Source organism: Schistocerca piceifrons, chromosome 9 (assembly GCF_021461385.2).
Source record: "Schistocerca piceifrons isolate TAMUIC-IGC-003096 chromosome 9, iqSchPice1.1, whole genome shotgun sequence".
In the NCBI taxonomy this organism is placed as follows: domain Eukaryota; kingdom Metazoa; phylum Arthropoda; class Insecta; order Orthoptera; family Acrididae; genus Schistocerca; species Schistocerca piceifrons.
In genome coordinates this window covers 76389540-76401788 of record NC_060146.1, presented here as the reverse complement: position 1 = coordinate 76401788, position 12249 = coordinate 76389540, and the positions used below count along the sequence as shown (strand labels likewise).

Sequence of the window (12249 nt, the reverse complement as noted above, 5' to 3'; positions counted from 1 at the left end):
ACAACTAACACAGCATAACATTGCAGCAGCTCAGACAGACAGAACTGTTCTTCTTGCAGGCAAACACGTTTGCTTACTGGACAGACTTAAGAGTGAAACCTCAAGGTAGATTAAACTGTGACAACCTGGGACATCTGCCTTTTGCAGTAAGTGCTCTATTGTCTGACCTTTACAAGAACGACCGTGACTCACTCTCACATGTTTATTTCTGTTAGTACCTCATCTCCAACCTTCAAAACTCCACAGGTGTTCTATATATCTTGCAGGGGTAGCACTCTCCGAAGAAAAGATAATGCAGAGACATGGGTTAGCCACAGCCCGGAGGATTGTTTCCAGAATAAAACTTGCGCGCACTCTGCTGCCGAGTGAAAATTCGTATACTCGTCCACAATGCGGTATTTCTGACATGTGGTTATTTAAAGGTCTAGTTTGACAAGTTTGGGACAGATGAAGACTGTGGACTCGTTGTAGAAACCACCCCAGCATTTGTCTGAAATAATTTAAGGAAGCCCAGGAAACCTGAAACAGGGTAGCTGGATGGAGATATGGCCTTAAACTTCCCGGACAAATACAAGAACAGGTTGGTTGAAACAGCACAGCTGTATTTTTGTTTGTCCCTAATGTACAATACTGTTTCCCTCGCACATTTTTGGAAAATGAAAAGCTAGTGCTAGACTGTTCATTCATTTCTAGACACCAATCACTGCACACACTATTGGCTACCCTAAAGACTTTGGCAATGAAGTTTGATTTCTATTTTGCATACAACTTTCCATTTGCATACCTGAGAAATTTTGTTGGCACTCCTTCATGACGAGCGAGATGTTGAGCTCTGACAGGGAAGGGAATAGTAGTATTATCGATTGCAGAGCTTCAGTGTAAGGTTTTCCACATACAAGCAGCATTGTAATGCAAAAAAGTATGTTGTGAAATAACAGGTATTGATGATATTTGTTACCACCTTTACCAAATCCTAGGCAGTGTTACCTTAGCATTACTTCATTGTGTGGAATATATTGCTTAACAGGTACTGCATTTTAAGCCATTTTTAGTGCTGTCTAAGTTCCTTGGGTAATTTGTTCTAAAATTTTATTTCTTTTAGAAAATTCTGTTCTGAGGTTTAGAGTTAGTCTTCCTTGGTAAATGAAGTTGTCTAGCTCTTCTTCCATGGTTATCAACAGAGCTGTTCAGCAGAAATTATCAGTATTTTTGATGTGCATAGCTGGTTGGTAATTGTACTCACATTGGGTGGTTAAAATCCCCAATGTTTTGAACTTTTTCTTTAGAATGAGACCATTTACCATTTTTGATTAATATCCTTATGGCCCTCATCTGCAGTTTGAAAAGTGTGCACAGATGTTGTGTGTTTGTTACCTAGAAACTTCAGTATCTAAGAGTTACGGTTATATATGAATAGTACATAATCAGGACACTGATTATTACATATTGGTGGTGGTGCTGGGACTGTATGAGCATAACATACTGCTGAAATTCTGTTTGCAAGTATCTTTGTGTGTGTGTGTGTGTGTGTGTGTGTGTGTGTGTGTGTGTGTGTGTGTGTGTGTGTGTGTGTGTGTGTGTGTGTCCTCACCACTTCTGCTAAGAATCGGTTTTCGGCCCTAAAAGATTTGTGTGTTTATTACAGTCTATACAGGCAACATAGATATGTAGTAGTGTCCTTTTCCCTCTTCGTAATGTTCAATGGAACTTCCTTGGGGGTATCATGTGCTTTCTAAGCAAAATGTTATGTTGCTTTCTTCAGTTGCTATAAGACTGTTGTCATCCGAAAAGAGAAATTTGGACACACAAAAAATAGCATTGAGGGAACATGAAGATATCACTGTTGTTGAGGAGAAACAGTACAGACAAGTTTGATGGTAGAATTATAAATACACAGCCACTGCCGTATCCACCCTGGCTGCAGCCTGAATGATCTTGTAGGCTTAAAAAATCAAATGTTCCTACAAAATTTCATCCGTCTGCTACACATTGATAGAGAAAATCCGTGTGAATATTAACAAAATAAAACAATGGATAATTAAAAATAGAATAACAATATGAAGTATGTGTTCATGCCTCATTATTAAATGCCTTGTTGGTACTTCACTTATAATTTCCAGAATTATTTGGTCTGTGTTACACTCCAGGTACAGAAAGTTGCTGCTACACGTTGCCACAGTTTTGACATAACAGTAACTTTAGAAGTGTTTCATCACTCTTAAGTTCTTATTTACATTACTGTTTCTATGTTAATGCTACACAGCAACTCTAGAAATGTGGTGGTAGTGGGGTTAAAACAAGAAAGTTAGTTTCCTCATCTGCAAAGGACTGTGACAAAGATGTTGTAAGACATCAAACCTGATCACCAACAAAGAGAGGTGTGTTGTATCTGATGATAAGGATGACTCTAGCTATCAGGAGAAACAAAAATGGCATTATTTGATCAGAGCATGGAATGTCAGATCCCTTAATCAGGCGTATAGGTTAGAAAATTTAAAAAGGGAAATGGATAGGTTGAAGTTAGATATAGTGGGAATTGGTGAAGTTCGGTGGCAAGAGGAACAGGACTCCTGGTCAGGTGAATACAAGGCTATAAATACAACGTAAAATATTGGTAATGCAGGAGTAGGTTTAATAATGAATAAAAAATATGAACACATTACTGTAGACAAGATTCACGAAGCCCACACCTACCTCAGTAGTCCAAGTTTATATGCCAGCTAGTTCTGCAGATGATGAAGAGATTGAAGAAATGTATGATGTGATAAAAGAAATTATTGAGATAGTTAAAGGACATGAAAGTTTAATAGTCATGGAGTACTGGAATTTGATAGTAGGAAAAGGAAAAGTAATAGATGAATATGGACTGGGAGTAAGGAATGAAAGATGAAACTGCTCAGTAGAATTTCGCACAGAGCATAACTTAATCATACCTAACACTTGGTTTAGGAATCGTGAAAGGAGGTTTGTATATGTGAAAGAGGCCTGGAGACACTGTAAGGTTTTGGATAGATTATATAGTGGTAAGACAGAGATTTAGGAACCAGGCTTTAAATTGTAAAACATTTCCAGCGGCAGATGTGGACTCTGACCACAATTTATTGTGACCACAATTTATTGGTTATAAATTTTAGATTAAAACTGAAGAAACTGCAAAAAGGCAGGAATTTAAGATGGGATCTGGATAAACTGAAAGAACCAGAGGTTTGAGAGAATTTCAGAGAGAGCAGTAGGGAACGATTGACAAGAACAGGGGAAATAAATATGCTAGAAGAAGAATGGGTAGCTTCGAGAGGTGAAATAGTGAAGGCAACAGAGGATCAAGTAGGTAAATAGACAAGGGCTAGTAGAAATCCTTGGGTAAAAGAAGAATTATTGAATTTAACTGATGAAAGGAGAAAATATAAAAATGCAAGCGAAAAGGCATACAAAAATCTCAAAAGTGAGGTCTACAGGATCACTAATTTTCCTATAGATAGTATCTATCTTAACCCCCTAGAGACCTTTGGAGAAAAAGAGAACTACCTGTATGAATATCAAAAGAAAACCAGTTCTAAGCAAAGAAGGGAAAGCAGATAAATGGAAGTAGTATATAGAGGGTCTATACAAGGGCGATGTACTTCAAGGCAATATTATGGTAATTGAAGAGGGCATAGGTGAAGATGAGATGGTAGATAAGATACTACATGAAGAATTTGACACATCACTGAAGGACCTGAGTCGAAACAAGGCCCCTGGAGTAGACAACATTCCATTAGAACTACTGACAGCATTGAGAGAGCCAGCTGTGACAAAACTCTTCCACCTGCTGAGCAAGATGTAAGAGAGATACCCTCAGACTTCAAGAAGAACATAATTTCTTCAATCCAAAAGAAAGCAGTTGCTGACGTGTGTGAAAATTACCGAACTGTCAGTTTAATACATCACGGTTGCAAAATACTAACACGAATTCTTTACAAACAAATGGAAAAACTGGTAGAAGCCGGTCTTGGGAAGATCAGTTTAGATTCTGTAGAAACATGGGAACACGCAAGGCAATACTGACCCTATGACTTACCTTAGAAGATAGATTAAGGAAAGGTAAACCTTCGTTTCTTGCATTTCTAGATGTAGAGAAAGCTTTTGACAATGTTGACTAAAATACACTCTTTCAAACTTTGGAGGTGGTAGGGGTAAAATACAGGGAACAAAAAGCTATTAACAATTTGTAATGAAACCAGATGGCAGTTATAAGAGTCAAGGGACGTGGAAGGGAAGCAGTGGTTGAGAAGGGAGTGAGACAGGGTTGTAGCCCATCTCCTATGTTATTCAATTTGTATATTGAGCAAGCAGTAAAGGACACACAAGAAAAATTTGGAGTAGGAATTAAACTCCACGGAGAAGGAAATAAAAACGTGGTTTGCTGATGACATTGTAATTCTGTCAGAGACAGCAGAGGACCTGGAAGAGCAGTTGAACAGAATGGACAGTGTCTTGAAAGGAGAATATAAGATGAACATCAACAAAATGAGAATAATGGAATGTAGTCAAATTAAATTGGGTGATGCTGAGGGAATTTTTATGAAATGAATCACTTAAAGTAGTAGATGAGTTTTTCTGTACAGGAAGCAAAATAACTGATGGTCGAATTAGAAGGGATATAAAATGTAGACTGGCTACGCCAAGGAAAATGTTTCTGAAGAAGAAAAATTTATTATCATAGAGTATAGATTTAGGTGTCAGGAAGTCTTTTCTGAATGTATTTGTATGGAGTGTCACCATGTATGGAAGTAAAATACAGGTGATAAATAGCTTAGACGAGGATAGAAGTGGTGCTACAGAAGTATGGTGAAAATTAGATGGGTATATTGCACAACTGACGAGGTACTGAATAGAATTGGGGAGAAGAGGAATTTGTGGCACAACTCTACTAGGAGGAGGAATCGGTCGGTAGGACGCATTCCGAGGGATCGACAATTTAGTATCGGAGAGAAGTGTGGAGGGTAAAAATTGTAGGAGGAGACAAGATATACACAGAGCAGATTCAGAAAGATGTAGGTTGGAGTAGATGGCAGTGAAGCAGAATAAAAATAAAACACCACAGATATAACACTTGGTAGTTATCAAAATGTTCTGCAGGCTGAAATTTTTTTGTTGTGTGTTATTTGTTGTAGGTGGCAGAACACTCAACAGCACTTTGGGTATTCGGGAGGCCACAGCAATGGCTACTCTCACGGGAACAGGTTCCAACAGCCACCTCCTTCTCACCCGCGGAAGAGTGGGGTTTTCTCACCTACGGGTCCCATCCAAATTCAGCAGAGGGTGCAGGCATCGACCAAGAGAGCAGAACACACGACACCACCAGTGCTTTCGGTGAGTTCATTTTCGTATTCAGACTGAAAATACAAGTTACTAATTACTGTGTGAAGACTGGTTTAAGGCTGCTCTCAACACTAGCGTCTCCTGTACATGTCTGTGTAGCTGCTGCAGCCTACAGCCATTTGAACCTGTTCATTGTGTTTGAGACTTTGTCTCTCAGCAGATTTTACCCTCCTACTCTTCCCTTCATTACGCAATTGACAGTTCCTTCATGCCTCAGGTTGTTTCCCACCAACACGCTTCTTTTTGTTAAGTGCACCACAAAATTGTTTCCCTAATTTGATTAAGGACCTGTTTGCCAATTATCTGACTTGACCACCTTATCTTCAGCATTCCTCTGCAGCACTACATTTCAGAAAGCTACTGTCCAGACAAATGTCTACAGAAGAGTCTTTCTAACACATTTAATTTGCATTAAATGTTAGCAAATTTCTCATTTTCAGAAACATTTTTTCATGTTATTTCTGTTCTCCATTTTATATCTTAGTTTGTCTATTGTTATTGTGCTGCCCAATAGCCAAGACTCTTTCACCGCTTTAGTGTCTCATTTCCAATGTAATTCTGTCAACACCTCCCGATTTAGATTACTGTCTGTTCCCTGTTTGTTTTTGTTGATTATAAACTTATTAATTCTTAGTTTTCTAAACGTGTGATCTTGCACACACATGAAAATTATAGAGGGAGACGGAGGCTTGACTGCTACAGTATGCCGGTTCAAATGGACGTGATTGCATCAATTGTGCAGATGTAAAAAAAACTTGTACAAGATGGACTAGTGTGGAGAGCTGCATCAAACCAGTCTGTGGACTGAAGATAACAATTTGTAGCAATGATCAAGAAGTTTTGTGATGGGGACCTTATGATATGGGAAGATACAAAAAGGTGCACAGTTTGTAAAAGGTTGACTGCTACGGTCACAGGTTCGAATCCTGCCTCGGGCATGGATGTGTGTGATGTCCTTAGGTTAGTTAGGTTTAAGTAGTTCTAAGTTCTAGGGGACTGATGACCACAGCTGTTAAGTCCCATAGTGCTCAGAGCCATTTTTTTTGTAAAAGGTTGCAAAAAATGGGGACTACTATAAATTTTTATTCCATTGTAAGTATACATTACTGATAAAATTTCCTGGCAGAGTAAAACTGTGACTCAAACTTGCGACCTTCGCGTGTTGACTGAGCTACCCGGTACCGTCAGGCCTTCCGAGGCCTGTTCAGATGGTGTTTAGTTTTAAGGGCATTATTGACAATTGCCTGCTGTACAAGACTCCCCCACATCTTTCTGTTGATTGCTCTGCTTGTCCATTTGATGTTGATGTTCATCCTTAACTGTCTCTTCCTCTTCCTCGGGTTCCATGTATTGTACAGCAAGATGCAATTCTTGGTAGTGTCATTCCATATATAATGCCTACCAAGTCAATTCTTCTCTTCTTAGCACTTTGATGTGATGGTGTTTGTATAATTCTCTTAGTTCATTTTGTCCCATGCACAAAATGGAAGATATATTCATCATATTTAGGTTAAAAAATTTTCATTAGTATTTTTCTTTCGAACAGTTTTCAACCTCTTCCCTTATAAATATGAATGCTTAACATCTGTATAATGTTATCGGTACAAAAGTCAATTGATGGAAGTGAATTTTGAAGTTAGTACTAGTCAGGATAGGTCCCCAGTGGTGGATCAACTTTTTCAAAATTGTCTATACAGGAATGTAGGTCAAGATGTCAAGGTTCACACTCTGAAGCCATTTATCCTGGTGGGTCCTTGTTTGGGACTAATCAAAGAAAAAAATTTTCAGAATTTCGTGTGATACTCTTCAGCTTTAAAAAAGGGGCAATTAACAGACAGGTTGCGCAGCGTAACAGCTTAGGTACAGGCCTCATTTCCAAGTGGTTGTGGGTATGAATCTTGTCAAGCCCTTTGAAACTTATTTGTAGATCATTATCGAAATGACTTTGGGCATTATTTTTTATTCAGTCAATTGGGTTAATTGTGATATTTTAAAATTTCTATGACTTTGTTGCATCATTTCAATTGACAGATCAACTTTTTCAAATTGCTGTCATTTTTTTCGTATTATTCATTTTCATATTGGAGTCTTTATGCATGTAATTTAATTACTGTTATATATTAACATTGATTTAATTTCTTTCATTTTATCATCCTAGATCTTTGACCTAGATATAACGTTCATTTTTTGCGTTACTCATTTTGTCTGAATTTAGATTTATTTATAATCTGTTCATTCGTGTAGTGCTTCGTCTGTGCCACTTGGTCCATAGTAGAATAAGAATTGTTTTAAATATTGGTACGACATTAACCATTCAAAAAATGTAATCTTATAATGAAAAGTAAATTTTTGATACCATTTCACAGTAAATATTAGTAGATTATTTCATTTCTTGTTTTTTAATCAATACATCAACAGTTTCAAATGTTTAATTATTATGATAGATAAATAAAAATAATTAAATTCACTTGCACCAAAATCCTGAGTGGGGAAATGAATGATACGAAGAAAAAGAAACCAACTGGAAAAGTTAATATGTTGCTTAAAATGTGACAAAGGAATAGAAATTAAAAAATTACATTTAAGCAATTATTTGAATAAAAATCATGACCAGTGTCATTTTGATAAACACATAAAAATCAAAATTTTCAAAGCACCATGCGAGATTCGAACACACAACCTCTTGCACATGAGGTCTACACCTTAACTGTTAAACTGTGCATCCACTCTATTAAATCTTCATTTTTTAAAGCTGAAGAGCACCATGTGAGATTGAAAATATTTTTCTTTTCCTGCGAATGAGGGCTCACCAGGGTACCAGTAAATGGCAGAAGAATGTGATACTTGGGATCTTAACATACATATTACTGTGTAGCTGATTTCAAAATGTTAATTCCACTGCCGGGGACTCTCCTTAGAAGTGAACTTCAGAGCAGTCAGTAGTCTTGGAAGGAAATCCATCTGCAACTCTTAGGTACATCACTTCTGATGATTTTGTTACTCAGGACAACTTTGTTACCACCACATATTTCTTATGCATAAGCTGATAGATATAATACCCACAATGAATTTTGATAAGATATCTCTTTGGCCAGGTTTCTGCAGAGTCATCCAACCTGCCAGTGCCCGTCCACGTTCCAAGCGTCAGGTGTGTTCTGCCGCCTCCACAGCAGCAGAGGCAGATGCCGGCCGCCCCGCCCCGGCCGTCTCCCGTCCCGTCAGGCCCACCGCCATCGTTCACAGGCTTGTTTACGCAGCCTCCAGTGGAGCTGCAGGCACGTCAGGAAGAGTGTGCTAGAAACGTCCGCACAGACGTGGATGCGAACGACATGGAACTGGATTCCCGCCTGGAGTCCCTATGCCTCCGCATGACAGAGCACGCCCTGGGGGGCAATGGTGAGAACTAAGGTTACCTGTTGAGACCACATAAGTATCTTCCCATTTCTATTTTGAATTCTTTCTGTTCCATGCAGTGTGTCATACCATCTCAGTGGGACAATGCAATTTGTAATTTCTCTGCAATTTCTAATCTCAGTGGAAGAAAGTGACTTCACAGAGATTTAGGCTGGATCCATTCCAGGACTGCATCATATATATATATATATACAGTGGTCGATGGTTTTTCTGTAATTGTTTCACTCGCAGATCCTGACTAGTGTCTGTAATACTGCACGTATGGTCCAGTAGAGTTTGTCCTGTATTTAAGCCAGTTCACAGATAATTAATTGTTAGCTGTAAGACAGTTTTACAAATTGGGCAGAAGGAAAGCCATTATTATGCTGACAACCAACAACATTGTAAACAAATGCCAGTAATCCTACATTAGCATTTGGTAATGATAGAACAGATTGTCGAACTGGCTTTATGTATGACGGTCTCCAGTTACTCTTGTCAATACTGGATTACAATTTACATTTCCTTCCATTGGCACTAGACGTTTTGCTAACAATGTAGTTTTGTACTAGCATTACATATGTTGCTGACAAAAGTGCCGCAGATACTGACCCACATGAAGCAGTGTTTTTTACTTTTCATTACAAATGTTATGAAATCTAGCTTTGTGTGCATGGATTTTGGACAGCCACAAATCACTTGTGCTTTCAGAGGATTATTGTTAAAACAAAGGTGATGTTTGCATGTGTGTTCCCAAAGTATTTGCATGTGCTGTATAATTTTGTGTGGATGTGTGGTTTAGAACATGGCAAAAAAGCTAATATTATTTCTCTTGTTTTTATTATATGAGGCTTTAAAAGTGTGACAACTAGCTCTGGTCATGTTAAATGTTACTTATAATCTGGTTGAAACTTAACCAGCAGAGCTGGTTTTGTAGACCATGCTACCTGTGGTAGCTACTATAATTTCCACATATTATTAGAAACTAGGAACAGTTTTATTTAGTGTGTGTGTGTGTGTGTGTGTGTGTGTGTGTGTGTGTGTGTGTGTGTGTCAATTTTTTTTCTTCAGATGTAATAAAAATAAGAGTGTAACTTTTCTTTCACCATGTGCAATAGCCAATAAAAATAGTAAAGTTAGTTTGCTATGCAAAAGCCAAATTATTAGCTATGGAAGTTTTAGCTGTTGTGTGTGGATGTCTTTTAAGTTAATTAACAGACAAACCTTCTAGCTGAGGTCAGAATTAATTTAATTTTGTTAAAGAGTTAAAACTTCCATTGCTTTTCAGTGTTGCTTTCTGATTACAGGCTCAGGTGGTTAAATCTTAAATGTGTTTTGTGCTATCAAACTAAAGAAGAACTGAATAAACTCCTTTACCATATTGGCTCTAATGTATAGGGGATTTGCATAACATTTTTGAAGGCATAAAGCCGTATTTGAGGGGTGTGACTTGTACTTGTGCTGTTTGATATTTCCTGATCACAACAGTACTGTTTTCATAAGACTGACTCACATCTTTTTGCAACTTAATGTTCAATTTAAATGTTAAGAGACCTATATACATGTATATTATACACCTAATGCAGTATACAAAGATAATTTACTTTGGAGAAAATGAGGTCTGTAAATCAGATTTGCAAAAAACTAACACTATAGTACAATTATAAGTAAAGTAATGGCACATAAAGGTTTTTGTTTTCTGCTTCACTGGTGACATTAAGGGAAGCTTTGGAGCATTATATCTGTGCATAAATGTGGTAGAGGCGTGTTAAATGTGGGAAAAAGATTGTACATATTAATCTGTAATAGTCAAAACTGTGTGTCTGATAAGTATAGGTGCACATGCTCTTAAAAATATGGTCATTGTCATTGCTACATATCTGCTGTTTTTACAGTATTTACATATGTTTTTCAGTAAATGTTGTGGTTTATATTTGATGGAAGAGGTGAGAGAGGCAGATATTTCTTCCATTATTAGTCCTATATAAAACTCGTTACTTCCTTCATATATGACAAGTGAGGTTTAAATGCAGTGTATTAACTTTTTATTTGGTGCTTTATTTCTTATTAGGCATACTTAAATAGATGAATGTTTCAGTCATATATCCTTAATTTTGAAAGATAGATGGAGTGTCGTTATGAATTAAAGTCCATTGTCTATACTACATCCAAACGCAGGCGTCTTGGAACGACTGAAGGGGAATAGTTTGTTTTTTTGTGAAGGGGTGGGGTGGGCGGGAGGGGGAGGGAGGCAAATTATTGTTGGCTATGGTACATAGTACTGCCACTATTGTAATATTTGGAGATGTTTGAACAGTGATTCTCAGCCCTCTAATGCTATTAGTGTTGGGACAGACCAGTTTGTCATGTAATGGTACTATTGTGATGTGCCATAGTTGTAGTGACCGTTATTTTTTAGTGTGTACTTAATTCACGATTAATTAGCAGTGTGAAAATGTGAATTGCTTAGAATTCAAAATCTGTACAATTGTTCAGGCTTGCATAATTGGTGACCTAGCAGTTTTTCTGCTACATACACCTGGCTGATTACATAGCTGCAGTTTCCAGTGTAATTTACTTGATATTTTTTCACTTTATTAACTATAGGTTTTATTTTTTGCTGTTTCTACATTAAACACAGAAAAGTATGAAAAAAAATCATTTCCTTATCTTGCGTGGATGCTTGATCTATGGGCTACAGACTTGAAGCTGTGCAAAAGTCTTTGTTGAGTATTTGCATTAAATTTTCTATTTGAATGTAAAAATAAGGACATCATGAGAGGTAAAAAGCTGTAATGTGCTGTCATTCTTGTAAGAGAAATATTAACTCAAATTTCCACACTGGTGATACTGGAGTAGGTAAAAAATGAAACATTTGAAAGTGCTTTTATTGAAATATCCAATAGAAGTTTGAAATACACAGTGGCTCTGGAAAACAGGCCGTAGATTTAAACACATTTGGACATTTTATGAATTGGGAGCAAAGCATTACTTTAGATGTTAAATCTATCTTGCTGTTTTTAGTTTGAGGCTGGGGATGGAGGGGGTGGGGGGGCTGTAGCTGAGCATAGAAATCCATTTGATAGTTGTAGACCTTACCATTTCATAAATTATCTACATGGAGTACTTCAGTTGTACATCGACCTCTTTATGTTGTGCTAGTGAATCTCGTTGGTATACTCTGCAGTGAAGTATATTAAACTCTGAGCAGAACTTTGGAGAACAGATGCTGAGGAAGCCCATGTGGTACTAAGGTTTCTTGTGGTACCCACAGAAAAATGTAACTGGTGCAGAAATTTTGAAAAGGAAGTCTCTGATTCATTGGAGCCGAAACACAATTGTAGGTAATCTATACAAAGTCTCTTTCATTATCCTGCTGCAATTAGGCAAAGCAGATACTGTTACTATTATACTTATATATGGACACATCAGTCCATGGCATGCTTTATTGCACAAACTGTAGCTCTGCGCCACATTTGATGCCAATCAGTGCAG

General features: G+C 37.5%; 1 protein-coding gene across 1 annotated transcript in view; it reads left to right on the top strand.

Annotated features, from left to right (window-relative positions):
- The window catches only part of LOC124716716 (protein Smaug homolog 1), a 99708-nt gene extending 90799 nt beyond the window's left edge, over positions 1–8909 (top strand). The window contains 2 exon segments of the mRNA XM_047243259.1: positions 5154–5352; positions 8457–8909. Coding sequence (XP_047099215.1) covers positions 5154–5352; positions 8457–8909 — 652 coding nt within the window.
- Positions 8910–12249: the final 3340 nt, after the last annotated feature.